Source organism: Cherax quadricarinatus, chromosome 17 (assembly GCF_038502225.1).
Source record: "Cherax quadricarinatus isolate ZL_2023a chromosome 17, ASM3850222v1, whole genome shotgun sequence".
Classification (NCBI taxonomy): Eukaryota; Metazoa; Arthropoda; class Malacostraca; order Decapoda; family Parastacidae; genus Cherax; species Cherax quadricarinatus.
The window spans coordinates 23,421,254-23,437,262 of NC_091308.1; the positions used below are offsets into that span (position 1 = coordinate 23,421,254).

A 16,009-nucleotide genomic window follows, 5' to 3' on the forward strand; every position below is an offset into this window, starting at 1 on the left:
TCTGTTCTTTCTCTCTCCCTTGCTCGAAAGCCCAACTGTCTACGGTCGCTTCCCACTCTCTTTTTCTTGACCACTTCCACTCTCATTCTCATGCCATTGCAGTGTACACAGATGGATCTAAGTCTTCTGATGGCGTAGGATTCACAGCAGTGTTTCTGGACAGCATCGTACGAGGGCATTTACTATCTTCGGCTAGTATTTTTACTGCTGAATTGTATGCCATTCTTGCAGCACTTATCCGTATTGCATCTATGCCTATGTCATCATTTGTGGTTGTCTCAGACTCCCTTAGTGCTTTACAGGCTATACAGAAATTTGATACACCTCACCCCTTAGCCCTCCGTATCCAACTTTGGCTACGCCACATCTTTACGAAGCATAAAGATATTGTTTCTTGTTGGGTCCCTGGTCATGTTGACATACAGGGCAATGAACAGGCAGACACTGCTGCGCGGTCAGCAGTACATGACCTACCAGTTTCATATAGAGGTATTCCATTTACGGACTACTTTGCTGCAATAGCTACCCACCTTCACACCCGTTGGCAACAACATTGGTCTACTATGCTTGGTAGCAAACTTCAATCTATTAAACCGAGTATAGGTTACTGGCCGTGTTCTTGTCACCAGTGTCGAGGTTGGGAGACTACTCTCTCCCGTCTTCGCATTGGCCATACTCGTCTTACTCATGGATATCTCATGGAGAGGCGCCCTGCTCCTCCCTGTGAGAATTGTCAGGTTCCATTATCAGTCAGCCACATTCTGTTAGACTGCCCACTTTATCAGCGAGCATGCAGAATTTACCTCCATCGTCGTCTTCACTCCGCTGCTCTCTCTTTACCTTCCCTTCTCGCTGATGGACCCACCTTTCATCAGGACTCTCTCATTGACTTTTTGACAACAACTGACTTACTTCACAAACTCTGATACCTTCAGCCCATTCTACCTCAATCTCTTGCTACCCTCTACCCCCGCACTATCCCCTGCCCCACTGTTTTCTGTAACCTACTGATCATCCCTCCCCCCTTCTGCTGCCCAATACCCTCGCTTCCTTCCCTACCCTGCAGCGCTGTATAGCCCTTGTGGCTTAGCGCTTCTTTTTGATTATAATAATAATAATAATTTCCCATTACACTATATTAAAAGTATTTACCCATTTTCAATTTACTTTTTGTTCGAAAAGATACAGCTTCTGTTTATAATAATATTTATAATCATTATTTCTACAAGTATATGTACAAGGTATACAGTTCTAGCTGACATCAGTGATATACAGTGGACCCTCGAGTTTCGGCAGCCTCGGCTTTCGTGAAATTCGACCTTCGGTGAGTTTTTTTTGGCAAAATTTGGCCTCGAGTTTCGTGATTAGACTCTTGTTTCGGCAACCGTCCGGTACCCGTCCGCTCATCACTGCACACACCAAGCCAGTGTCCCACACCATTCACACTCAGTGTGCCATTGTTTACCAACATGTGACCATCACCCCGCGGGTTCATACAATACATTTCATAATAATCCATTGTTTTTTGTGCTTGCAACTGCTAAATAAATCATCATGGACCCAAGGAAAGCTAGTGCAAGCCCTTTGGTAAATAAAGTGAGGAACACGATCCAGAGGGATTTTGAAGGGTTTGAGGCAGACCCTGTCCCTGCCAACCCTCTGCCTGTTGTGGAAGGTGTTGTGGCATTGGGCAAGTCCATGGGGTTGGAGGTGAGTGACGGGGGTGTGGAAGAGTTGGTGGAGGACCACAGGGAAGAGCTAACCACTGACAAACTGCAAGAGCTTCAACTGGAACAGCATCAGACCACAGCCGAGGAACTTGCTTCAGAGGAGGCGGAAGAGGGAGTGGATGAGGTGCCTTCTTCAAAGATTAAGGAGATTTGTGCCAAGTGGAATGAGTTGCAAAGTTTTGTTGAAAAGTATCACCCTGACCAAGCTGAAACAAGCCATATCTGCAACATGTACAATGACAGTGTTGTGTCCCACTTCAGGAAAATCTTAAAGAAACGCCAGAAAAAGACCTCTCTGGACAGATATTTTGTGTGATAAGGGTCCAGTGACCCTCAAGTTGTTCCCAGTGTCATTAAAAGAAGAAGGGAAGTAACCCCAGATAAGGACTTGCTACCTAAAGTCCTAATGGAAGGAGATTCTCCTTCCAAACAATAGTGTACACCTTCCCCCTATCCTCTCCTCCCATCTTCCATCCACCCAGAAGTCTTCAGTAAAGGTAAGTGTAATATTATTATTTTTTATATGCATGTACTTGATTTCTCATTGATTTCAGTATATAAATCTTTATTTAATTTGAAAAAAAAATATTTTTTTTTAATATTTTTGGGTGTTTGGAACGGATTAATTTTATTTTCATTATTTCTTATGGGGAAAATAGTTTTGAGTTTCGTGAATTTCGACTTTAGGCAGGCTCTCTGGAACAGATTAATCACGAAACTCGGGGGTCCACTGTACTATTATATAGAAAGCCTCTTCTTATGCAGAACATTTCGAGCAAATTAGGTCAATTTTGTCCCCAGGATATGACCCACATCAGTCAAGTAACACCCAGGTACCTATTTTACTGATAGGTGAACATGGACAGCAAGTGCCTTAACCCCTTCAGGGTCCAAGGCCAAAATCTGAAGTGGTGCTCCAGTGTCCAAGAAATTTTGAAAAAAAAAAAAAAAATTTCTTACAGAATTAAAAAGCATATTTTTGTGAAGGTAATAAGACAAAAAAAAAATTCTGATCAGTACTTACCGAGATACAGTGCCAAGAAGTTTGTCCAAAATGATGTGGTGGCGGCAACATCGACGAATTCCACATATGCGCATTACTTTATTTAGCAGTTTTTGTAGTTTTTTCTTTTCTTTTCCAATTTTTTTTCTTTTCCTACTAACATTTGGGGCCTGAGAGACCAATACTGTATATAATGTATATATATAAACTCACTGTATTGAACACAATAACCGCACTAAAGTTATTATCATATTATTGTTTACCATTGTTGTTTATTACAATAAACATGCACAAATCTTGTATAATACTAATGTTCTATCATATATTTACATACAGTGGACCCCCGCATAACGATTACCTCCGAATGCGACCAATTATGTAAGTGTAATTATGTAAGTGTGTTTGTACGTGTATGTTTGGGGGTCTGAAATGGACTAATCTACTTCACAGTATTCCTTATGGGAACAAATTTGGTCAGTACTGGCACCTGAACATACTTCTGAAGTGAAAAAATATCGTTAACCGGAGGTCCACTGTATTTACAATCACTGGACATGGTTTTAGAACTGCTGGAGCTTGTGGAACTTCTTGAAACAAGGCATCATACACAGAGGCACCTTACATTCCTCACACATAAACCGAGTGTCTTTGCGTCTTTGTTGCCATCGTTTTGTTTGTGCACAGATGATGCATCTCTTCTGAGCAAATTTCTTCTGAGTTGAAGGAAGCTGTATTATGAAATGATCACCTTCCCTCCTCAAACGCTTGGGTATATCCTGAGGAATTCGAGGACCTTGTTGTATAGCAGGTGTTCTTACCTGGTACTTCATTATGAGTTGTCTGACAACAGACAAACAAAATTCACCATACGGTGGTCTGTTGCCAGCCTTTATTTGGTACATATTATATGCATTGAGCATTGAAATGTCCATGAGATGGAAGAAAAGTTTCATGTACCACTTGTAACTCTTACGAACACAATCAACAAAACCAATCTGCATGTCACATTTGTCAACCAAGCGCATGTTTTGTGTACAATCAATCACTGTCACTGGTTTTCGAATACGTTCATTAGTCACTCAATCAACTTTGCCACTGTCTTGCATTTCATTACGGTGAATGGTTGTCAACAATGTGACATCTCGTTTGTCATGCCACCGTAATGCCATGATGTCATTGGCAATAAACACCTGCACGTCATCACCACGAGCACCTGCGATGAGCCTGGGCATATGTTTACGATTAGAACGCACTATGCCACACACATCTGTCTTGTTCACTCGCAAGAAATCACTGAGTAATGGGCTTGTGTACCAGTTATCAGTATACGTATAATGTATGCCCCTTACCAAGATAAGGTGCCATCATGTTTCTCACTACGTCACCTGAGATACCCAATAACATCTTGGTATCTTTCAATGTTTTACTTCCCGTGTATACAACAATATCCAACACCGGGCCACTGTCACAGTCCCAGAGTATAAACAGTTTTATACCAAAGCATTTCCTCTTGCTCGGTATATGCTGCTTGAATGACAGTCTACCTTTGAACAAAATCAAAGACTCGTCAATTACAAGATTCTTGAATGGATAAAAGTATATGCTGAACTTTTGTTTGAGATACATAAAAACATTTCTAATCTTGTATAACCTGTCACTTCTGTCAGGCCTGGTTTTGTCAGAGAAGTGCAACATACGTAACAGTAAGATAAACCTGTTCACTGGGATGATTTCACTGAAGACCGGGGTAGAAATTAGCCGATCTGTGGACCAGGATGCTTTTATATTATGCTTATAGACATGAGGCATAAGTATTATTGTTGCAAAAAGCAAATACATTTCTGCAACAGTTGTCTCTTTCCACTGGTGTAGTCTTGACTGTGGTGATATGATCGTATTTGCCATGGTGTACTCAAAATACTTATTACTTTCCCTGACAATAGTTTCCATCAATGGCTGGTCAAAGAATAATTCAAAGAATTCCAGTTCATTGGCCATGGTTCCAAGGGGACAAGTAGGTAGAATTCCACTTTGAGAGCCATCAAAGTGGTGGGGCTTGGGAACAAAATTGGGATTTTGCTGCCAATCCCAGATACGGTTTGCTGGTGGAAACTGGACATCATAGGCTGGTTGTGCGGGTGTTTGTGGTTGCGGTGGGCTGGTGGCTGACGCTCCGCTTTGTCCTTGAACTGAGGAGTCAGCAGCGTGGGTCCCAGCCTGGGCTGGTGAGTCACGCATGGCGGTGCCACTACCATCACCACTACCACCATCTGCTGATGCCTGTGGTCTATCCATGCCAAGTGTAGCCACATCATCCTCACTATCACTATCTAAACCTGGTGTAGGGCCATGGGATGTACTCTGGGATGTACTCCGGGATGTACTCCGTCCCCTGGGCACAGCATACAGTACACTACCCGAGCGCATGCGGCGGCGTACATACCGATGCTTCACTGGTGAATATGATTCCTCACTATCACTACTTGAATGATCGTCAAGTGCAATAAAATCACAATCCACGTCACCATCATCATCATTACTGAAGTCAGAGGCCTGGCCACGTGAAAATATTAGTTTTCTCTTGCGTTGAGGTACACCTGACCGTGACTGACGAGTGCTCACACCAGAGGTAGAAGGTTGAGGATCGTCAGGGTTTTCTGCACTATTATCGATATCCTGGTCATTCCTTTCGGTCACTAACTGATCAAAGCCAAAGAATTCATCTTCATTTCCACTTCCATCAGTGTCAGAACTATCAGACAGGAAGAGGAGAGTCCCAATTTTCCGTGGAGTGAGAGCTGACTTGCGACGAGGCATGGTGAACAAGGGTAACTGAGCCGGCATTCCCACAATGCTATGCGGGCGCCTAGATTTTTTGTTTATGGCGCACACCCACCATGCAGACCCGTTCTCTCACATGTAGGCCTATGAGTGCTTTCGCACTAAATTTGACGGCGCTAGAATTTTGGCGTAGATCTACAGTTTGGACACTCAACATGAAGCCGTAGATCTACGGGACGGACCCTGAAAGGGTTAAGGAAACACGTCCTAATGTTTCCACCCATACCAGGAATTGCCCCCTTCCGGACCTCAGTGTGTGAGCTGTATGCACAAGCAATCAAACCACAAGACACCCTAGTATAGCAATAATTTGTCTGCTTACCATTTGCTGCAGGACTCTTTTTAATGGAGTTTATCTCTAAAGACAACAGTTTAAGTGTACTGTACCAATGATATCTCCCATGCTGCCAGGCACAAACTACTTCTTTATATAATTTCAGTATTATTTAAATTTTAGATAGATTAATTTAGTTTGACCTAGAATAAATAATAGAATAGGACCCCCTGTATCTACGGGTCCGGTATCTGCTGTTTCAGTTATCCACAGTTTACCATGGCCTGAAAATAGCCCTTAATTTTGTTTAATAATGGCCTCAAAGTGCAAAAGCAATGATGATGGAAGTTCTTCAAAGGCTAAGAGAAGCTGCAAAGTGCTTCCCTTCAGTGATAATTCTCCACTTATTATGCATAATTTATCAATTAGCTTTATAATAAGTATGTATAGGACATATATTGGGTTCACTACTATCCATGGTTTCAGTATACACGGCAGTGTCTTGGAACTTATCCCCTGCAGATACGGGGGTCCTACTGTATAGTATTTTTGTTATGTCTTAGAATGGACATCCCATAAGGAATAGTTCCTTGGATCAAACCTGACTGCCTCCCATTTCTGAGGTGCTGTATGACTCTTATGGGTTAGTAAGTAAGTAAGTTTATACACTTACAGATGCACATAAATCCAGTTACATAAATTATCATATATAGCAGCATATGTGTAGATTATCTAGGATAGCCCTAAAAATATCAAAGTGACTTATTTTCATTGGGGTCCTTAATCTTTCCCCCTTTTTCCCATGAATGTAATTCATAATTCGGCTGTACAGAAGTCAACATGTTTTAAAGTAGTATACACAAATAAACTATATCTGCTTCAAGTACAGGTTGCTGAAGGAATTGCTGATGATTTGTATATGGAGCTAGGGTAATCTCCAGCGTAGGCTTAAGTGTTAAAGATTTTTTCTTTTACTAGTACAGTGGACCCCCGCATACCGATGGCATCACATAGCGATTAATCCGCATACCGCTTGCTTTAATCGCCAAAATTTTGCCTCACATACCGCTTAAAAACCCGCTCACCGATTTTCGTCCGAGACGCGTCCAATGTGCAGCCTGAGCCACGCTCACATGTTCCGCCGGTGGCATTGTTTACCAGCCAGCCTCCGCGGTAACATCCAAGCATACAATCGGAATATTTCGTATTATTACAGTGTTTTCGGTGCTTTTTCTGGAAAATAAGTGACCATGGGCCCCAAGAAAGCTTCTAGTGCCAACCCTACAGCAATAAGGGTGAGAATTACAATAGAGATGAAGAAAAAGATCATTGATAAGTATGAAAGTGGAGTGCGTGTCTCCGAGCTGGCCAGGTTGTATAATAAACCCCAATCAACCATCGCTACTATTGGTGGTACAGCTGCTGCTGCACTGTCAGCTGCTGCTGCTGCTGCACTGTCAGCTGCTGCTGCCGCTGTAGCATCGTCTGCTGCTGCTGTAACATCGTCTGTTGCTGCTGTAGCGTCGTCTGTTGCTGCTGTACCACCGTCAGCTGCTGCTGCTGCTGTAGCATCGTCTGCTGCTGCTGTAACATCGTCTGTTGCTGCTGTAGCATCGTCTGTTGCTGCTGTACCACCGTCAGCTGCTGCTGCTGCTGTAGCATCGTCTGCTGCTGCTGTAACATCGTCTGTTGCTGCTGTAGCATCGTCTGTTGCTGCTGTACCACCGTCAGCTGCTGCTGCTGCTGTAGCATCGTTTGCTGCTGCTGTAACATCGTCTGTTGCTGCTGTAGCATCGTCTGTTGCTGCTGTACCACCGTCAGCTGCTGCTGCTGCTGTAGCATCGTCTGCTGCTGCTGTAACATCGTCTGTTGCTGCTGTAGCATCGTCTGCTGCTGCTGTAGCATCGTCTGTTGCTGCTGTACCACCGTCAGCTGCTGCTGCTGCTGTAGCACCGTTGTTGGTGTGGCTTATTGAGAATACCAAGAAACAATTAACCCCAGAGGATTTGCCACCCAGGATAACCCAAAAAAGTCAGTGTCATCGAAGACTGTCTAACTTATTTCCATTGGGGTCCTTAATCTTGTCTCCCAGGATGCAACCCACACAAGTCGACTAACACCCAGGTGAACAGGGAAAAATGCCTGGAACTAGTGCTCATATTGGTGAATTTAAAGCCAGCAAAGGTTGGTTTGAGAGATTTAAGAATCGTAGTGGCATACACAGTGTGATAAGGCCTGTTCTGGAAGAAAATGCCAAACAGGACCTACAGTACTCAGGAGGAAAAGGCACTCCCAGGACACAGTGTCTCATCAGTCATTGCTGCATCTTCAATAAAGGTAAGTGTCATTTATTCTTCATTTAGTAGACTAGTACATGCACAATATATACTGTGCATGTACTACTCTACTATTGTGCATGTATCCTTCTCTTTGTGTGTGGGAAAATGTATATTTCATGTGGTAAAAAAAATTTTTTTTCATACTTTTGGGTGTCTTGCACGGATTAATTTTATTTCCATTATTTCTTATGGGGAAAATTCATTCACATACCGATTATTTCGCATAACAATTACCCCTCTTGCACGGATTAAAATCGTTATGCGGGGGTCCACTGTACAGTGGACCCCCGGTTTATGATCAGCTCCCAATGCGACCAATTATGTAAGTGTATTTATGTAAGTGCGTTTGTACATGTATGTTTGGGGGTCTGAAATTTACTAATCTAATTCACAATATACCTTATTGGAACAAATTTGTTCAGTACTGGCACCTGAACATACTTCTGGAATGAAATAATATCGTAAACCGGGGGTCCACTGTATATTTGATCCCTTCTCTAAGAAGAAACTGCAGCACTGTATGACCCTGGTGGTTCAGCACTTAGTTTTGATTAGAATAATAATATAATAATTATAATAATAATTTGTAATTTTGGTGGCTTAATATGGGAGGTTCATTATGTTTAGTTAGAATTATTGTTTTTTGATGATGATTTATTTGATCCTAGAAATATATGATAACTGTTTCTTTTTTAAGAAATTAAAATATCCTTGAAGTTAAGTGTCTGTAGATTGCTGTATACCCACAAACTGAGCACTATTTTAGCATAAGTTTTAAAATATGAATAAACAGTTTTATGTCTTAGCTAGTTAATAGAAACACTGTATTGTGTATTAGCTTGATTTATAAAAATGCTAATTTGACCTTATTCCTTCAAATGCTAAGTCATTCTCTTTAAGTTTTTATGTGATATTAACCTTTCATTTTGTATGTATCTACAGAATCTGCTAGCTGGCAGTATTCCTTTGAAGATTTAAAAGAAGAAATAAATAGCCAGTTAGCACAAGCAAAGCAGCAAACTTTATATAAAAGTGAGTTATCTCACAGCAGTGGACTCAAAATAAAGTGCTGTACAACAACTTACAGAGATGGCAGCAACAAATGGAGCAAAAAAATTTCTTCAGCACATACTGGCTGTTGCTATAGAAGGAGGAGGCTTTGACAAAACTCTGTCTAAAGTATGTTGCAATGTTTGTTAAACTTATTTTTTTTTAACACGACAGCCATCTCCCACTTAGGCAGGGCAACCCAAAAAAGAAAGAAACACTTTCACCATCATTCACACAATGTCACTCTTTGCAGAGGCACCTCAATATGACAGTTTAGATGTCACTCCAAACAGCCAATATCCCAAACCCCTGCTTTAAAGTGCAGGCATTGTACTTCCCATCTCCAGTACTCAAGTCTGGCTAACTGGTTCTGCTGCATGTTCAGGCCTCTTACACACATAACCTCTTTTACCCCCCTCCATTCTTTCCTATCCCTCCTCCCTTCTACTACAGATTTATACACCCTCCAAGTCAACCTATTTTGCCCCATCCTCTCTAAATGACCAAACCACCTTAGCAACCCCTCCTCAGCCCTCTGAACAGTACATTTAGTAATTCCACACCTCCTAATTTCCACACTATGAATTCTCTGCATAATATTTACACCACACATTGCCCTAGACATGACATCTCCACTGTCTCCAGCCTCTTTCTCACTGCAGCATTTACAAACCATGCATCACACCCATAAAAGAGTGTTGGTACCACTGTACTCTTGTACATTCCCTTCTTTGCCTCCATGGATAACGTTTTTTGGCTTCACAGAAACCTCAGCGCACCACTCACCTTTTTCCTTCATCAGTTCTATGGTTAACTTATCAATCATCAACCCATCTGCTGACAATTCTACTCCCAAATATCTGAACACATTCACTTCTTCCATACTGCCCCCCTCCATTGTGATATCCAGTTTTTCTTTACCTAACTCATTTGATACCCCCATCACCTTATTTTTATCAATGTTCACTTTCAACTTTCTTTACACACCCTCCCAAACTCTTCCACTAATCTTTGCAACTTCTCTTTAAAATCTCCTATAAGCACAATACCATCAGCAAAACGTATTTGATTCCCCATAATTTAATCCCACCCCTCTCTCCAACACCCTAGCATTTACTTCTTTTACAACTCCTTCTATAAGTATGCTAAACAACCTTGGTGACATTACACATCCCTGTCTAAGGCCTACTTTATTGGAAAGTAATCTCCCTCTCTCCTACATACCCTAATCTGAGCCTCACTTCTTCTTTCAACAAACTGGCTGTATCCCACCAACACAGGGTGGCCCAAAAACAAAAATGAAAGTTTTTCTTTTTAAATTTAGTACTGTATACAGGAGAAGGGGTTACTAGCCCCTTGCTCCCGGCACTTTAGTTTCCTCTTATGACATGCATGGTATACAGGGGAAGAATTCTGTTCGACTTTCCCATGGAGATAAGCAGAAATAAACAAGAACTAGTAAGAAAATAGAAGAAAACCCAGAGGGGTGTGTGTATATATATGCTTGCACATGCATGTGTAGTGTGACCTAAGTGTAGGTAGAATTAGCAAGGCATACCTGAAACCTTGTTTGTTTATGAGACAGAAAAAAGACACTAGCAATCCCACCATCATGTAAAACATTACAGGTTTCCACTTCACACTCACTTGACAGGACAGTATACATCCCTGGGCAGTTGCTGTCTACCAGCCTACTATCTAGGTCCCAGTTGCTTTAACATTGTGATAAATGATTTAAAAATCCGACAAGTTAAAGATTGAGACACTTATGCAAGATATGGGAATCTTTATTGAGGAAATATTTTGCCACACAGTGGCTTCATCAGTGCAATACAAAGTAGAAATGGGTAAGGAGAGGAGGAGTTTGAGGTAATCAGTCCCTCAGCCTGGAATAAATTCCAGTCCCTCAGCCTGGAGTCGATGTGTTCAGTCCATCAATCTTGTAGAAAGTACAGCATAGGGCCGTAGACGTGGCTTATGTGCTGTAGTCAGGTGAGGCGAAGCAGGAGGAGGCGGGGTCATAGTGGTACCATCCACTAGTCAAAGTAAGTCTTTGTCCAGAGGTTGGACAAGGTTGAAGAATTCTGTGTATCAAAATCCCTTGATGTTACAGTATCTGACAGATGTGATAAATGGTTTAAAAAACTGACAAGTTGAAGATTGAGACACTTATGCAACATATGGGAATCTTTATTAAGGAAACGTTTCGCCACACAGTCGCTTCATCAGCCCAATACAAAGTAGAAATGGATAAGGAGAGGAGGAGTTTGAGGTAATCAGTCCCTCAACCTGGAATCGATTCCAGTCCCTCAGCCTGGAATTGATTCCAGTCCCTCAGCCTGGGGTCGATGTGTTCAGTCCATGTTTTGCCACTGTGTGGCAAAATGTTTCCTTAATAAAGATTCCCATATGTTGCATAAGTGTCTCAATCTTCAACTTGTCAGTTTTTTAAACCATTTATCACATCTGTCAGACATTGTAACATCAAGGGATTTTGATACAAAGAATTCTTCAACCTTGTCCAACCTTTGGACGAAGACCTACTTCAACTAGTGGATGGTACCACTATGACCCCGTCTCTTCCTGCTTCACATCACCTGACTACAGTATATAAGCCACGTCTACGGCCCTATGCTGTACTTTCTACAAGATTGATGAACTGAACATATCGACTCCAGGCTGAGGGACTGGAATCGATTCCAGGCTGAGGGACTGATTACCTCAAACTCCTCCTCTCCTTACCCATTTCTACTTTGTACTGGACTGATGAAGCCACTGCGTGGCAAAACATTTTCAAAATAAAGATTCGCATAAGTGCTTTAACATTGCTGGGAGTAGTTTTGGTGAAAATAAAATATCTTTAGGTTGGCCACAATGTCACTTGTGATAATTTACCTTGTTCAAATTACAGGCAGTGAATTATATTTCCATCACTGTATTGACATGTCCAGTTATACCTTGTTCAAATTACAGGCAGTGAATTATATTTCCATCACTGTATTGACATGTCCAGTTATATTGGCATTGCAAGGTCATCTTTCTTGCCATGCAAATCATTCTTCCTTGCCATGCAAGGAAGAATGCAGAATAAATGTGCAGAGGATGTATACAACTCTTGCTGCAGGGTTTACTTGTCTCAAGTATCAAGACCATTCACCCTTTCACCCAGTATGTGGCCACCATAAATATCCTAACATGACCAGAGCCATTTTGACTACAGTTTCCATCATTCAGTGGTGTATTTTTCAGGAGATTGATTGTGATGACTGCAGAGCTGTGGCATTGGCCATCAAGCAAAGTACTGTTGATTATCTGTAGGGCAGTGGCTCATTCTTTTTATTTTTCTCATTGTCCCATTTTTATTAAAGAAGTGACAGAAATTAGCTGGGAAGTGCTTACCTAAAACACAGCACCCATTCATAACATTGCTGGTGTGGAATTTGTCAACTCACTCAACATGGAAAAAACAATTGGGTCTCACTTCGTTCAAGTTTCCATTGGGCTGTATCTGTCTTCCAGCTCCCTCATCTCTCCCCTCAAAGACAGCTCCTTTCAGTGGTGGGGGATTAATCTTCATTGATGTTTTAAACTGCAGTGGCTGGGACTTCCCTTTCAAGGATGGCTGTAGCCTACAAATACTTAACCAAGTGCAGCCCTGTGCTTTTGCCATATATGAAGTCCTGTATACTGTATGTATTTTCATTTTTACTTGGAAATTGGGCCTGTCCCTGGAACTGCAGCCAATTTATTGGCAACACTTCTCTGTAGGGTAGATGGAGGTAAATCTGGAGGTTTGGAGAAAATAGACCTAAGTTGGCAGTGTTACATCTTCAGTATTTAATACGTCATGAAGTTTGTTGAAAATTTCCATTGACTAGAAATTACTACTTCTTATAACTCATTCCATCATTCTGTTATTCTGCAAAGAACATCTTCCACAGTATCCTTTTACCACATTGTCTTCCTAGGTGTATAGGTATGGCCTCTTGTTCTGCCTCATGTTCTATTATTTTTTTTTACCTTATTGGCTGTATCCTGCTAAGGCAGAGTGACCCAAAGAGGAAACACATATGTCATCATACATTCAGTCACTGTCTTGAGAAAAGTGTGCTGTCATCATGATTCAGATACCCTCCAACTGCAACATCCTCACCCCTTCTTCCAAGTGCAGGCACTGCCCTTACCACCCCCAAGACTCAAGTCTGACCAACCAGTTTTCCCTGAATCCCTTCATTGATGTTACCTTGCTCACACCTCATTAAAGCCCTTTTGTCTCCATTCACTCCTGTCTAACATGCTCATACAAGCCTGCTGGATACTCAGGCCCTTTAAAGTCAAAGCCACCTTAACCCCTGCCTCCAACCATTTCTGGGATGATGCTTTCCCCTCCTACCTTCCACCCTTGATTTATACACCTCTTTCATCATCCTATTCCCCTTCATTCTCTAAATGCCTAAACCACTTCAGCAACTCCTCCTCAGCCCTCTCAACACTCTGCATAATATTTAACCTGTAAACGGTCCAAACGTATGTATACGTTTTTACCGCTAGTGCCCCAAACGTATATACGTGTATACGCTTTATTTTTCCCGCCTTCAAATTTGGCACAATTGGCCTGAGATGCCTTGTCAGCATAGAATGGGCCCTAACACTCAGTGTGTGCAGTATTAAAAAAATCTGGGACCACTTAGTACCTTGTGGGAGCACCAGTTCAAATGAGCACCAGCTAGAGCAAACAGTGCAGCAAACACCTGGGATTCACTGATTTCATGTAGTATTAACTCGCCTATTTTAAGAGGAAAGTGATTTTGACCCCAAGTTTAGTGGCTTTCAGGTGGATGTGGCCATAAGTGGTCGATGAAATATCAAAAAATCTCGATAATAACCCATGTGCAACATTTGTGCAACACCCTTTCAGTAAAGAGAAACAATCTGGCTGGCTGGCTGGCTGGCCGGCGGGCTGGCCGGCCAGCTGCGTGGCTGGCCAGCTGTTGGCGGCCTGGCTCTGTCTCCATTTGTCTGTATATCTTTGTCTATCTCTGTCTCTCTGTCTTTGTCTCTGTCTATCTGTCTCTTTCTATCTGTCTGTCTATCTCTGTCTCAGAGGTACACATAAATACAAGTACAGTGGACCCCCGCTTTACGATCACCTCCCAATGCGACCAATTATGTAAGTGTATTTATGTAAGTGCGTTTGTACATGTATGTTTGGGGGTCTGAAATGGACTAATCTAATTCACAATATTCCTTATGGGAACAAATTCGGTCAGTACTGGCACCTGAACATACTTCTGGAATGAAAAAATATCGTAAACCGGGGGTCCACTGTATAGTGTAAATTACTCAGGATAACCCAAAAAATCTAGACAAAGTGCTATACTCTGCTTGAAGATATGAGTAAAGGTGATGACCCAGTCTTGTGGCTCTCTCTGAGACAGAGCTAGATGGATAGACAGGGAGCTTGAGATAGACAAATAGACAGACATGTTTGTGTACCAGCGAAAACAGAGCAAGGCCCGATGCTCATCAAATGTCACCTCTAATCTTCTCTTATCAAGTGTTATCACTGCACCCTCGAGTATGCTCATCAAACGTCAGCTCTTATCAGATGTTATCTCATCTTATCATGTCACTGTCAGGGGTGGACTTTGTTTTTCATGCTTCAAGGGAACTTATTATTACGTTTATTATATACATATCATCCTCCTCTTCCTCATCATCATCATCGTCATCGTCATCATGATCATCATTATCATCATCTACTTCCACATATCCAAAACATTGCTGGGATCTATAAATACAGTGGACCCCCGCTTTACGATCAGCTCCCAATGCAACCAATTATGTACGTGTATTTATGTAAGTGTGTTTGTACGTGTATGTTTGGGGGTCTGAAATGGACTAATCTAATTCACAATATTCCTTATGGGAACAAATTCGTTCAGTAATGGCACCTGAACATACTTCTGGAATGAAATAATATCGTAAGCCGGGGGTCCACTGTAAACCATACCCCCGGCCGGGATTGAACCCGCGGTCATAGAGTCTCAAAACTCCAGCCCGTCGCGTTAGCCACTAGACCAGCTAGCCACAATAAGATTCATCCAACTAGGTATATTTCTACACCATAGGAAAGTTAGCACAGGCACCTCTGTGACCACAAATGCAAGTTTTTACAGACGAATCTCCAGCTAGTGTGGCCGTGACGAACTCTAGCTCAAGTCCCTTCACTGCCGTCAACATGACTCAAGAAATCGTAATGACATGATTGCAAATCGTGTCATTACGATTGCAAATTACGATTGCAAATCGTGTCATTACGATTTCTTGAGTCATGTTGACGGCAGTGAAGGGACTTGAGCTAGAGTTCGTCACGGCCACGCTAGCTGGAGATTCGTCTGTAAAAAACTCGCATTTGTGGTCACAGAGGTGCCTGTGCTAACTTTCCTATGGTGTAGAAATATACCTAGTTGAATGAATCTTATTGTGGCTAGCTGGTCTAGTGGCTAACGCGACGGGCTGGAGTTTTGAGACTCTATGACCGCGGGTTCAATCCCGGTCGGGGGTATGGTTTATTTGCAATCGTGTCATTACGATTTCTTGAGTCAGGTCCACTGTACTTTGTATATATTCCAAGACAATAGTAAATGACCAAGGCAGGTGTAAATGTCCACCTGTCAGTGTGCTTGTGACATTGTGAGTACAATTTCAGTACCTAATACTAGTGTCAGAACAAAGATTGGTTATAAAATGACAAGAACTACTATAAATT

At 42.0% G+C, this 16,009-nt stretch overlaps 1 protein-coding gene across 2 annotated transcripts in view; it reads left to right on the plus strand.

The window, feature by feature from the left end:
• LOC128686360 (acyl-coenzyme A thioesterase 13) overlaps positions 1–16,009 on the plus strand; it is a 111,520-nt gene that overhangs the window by 12,776 nt on the left and 82,735 nt on the right. For both annotated transcript variants that reach the window (XM_070085873.1, XM_070085872.1), the window contains exon 2: positions 9,130–9,366. In XM_070085873.1, the coding sequence (XP_069941974.1) occupies positions 9,277–9,366 (90 nt within the window). In that variant the 5' untranslated portion in view covers positions 9,130–9,276. The remainder of the gene's footprint in view (positions 1–9,129; positions 9,367–16,009) is intronic.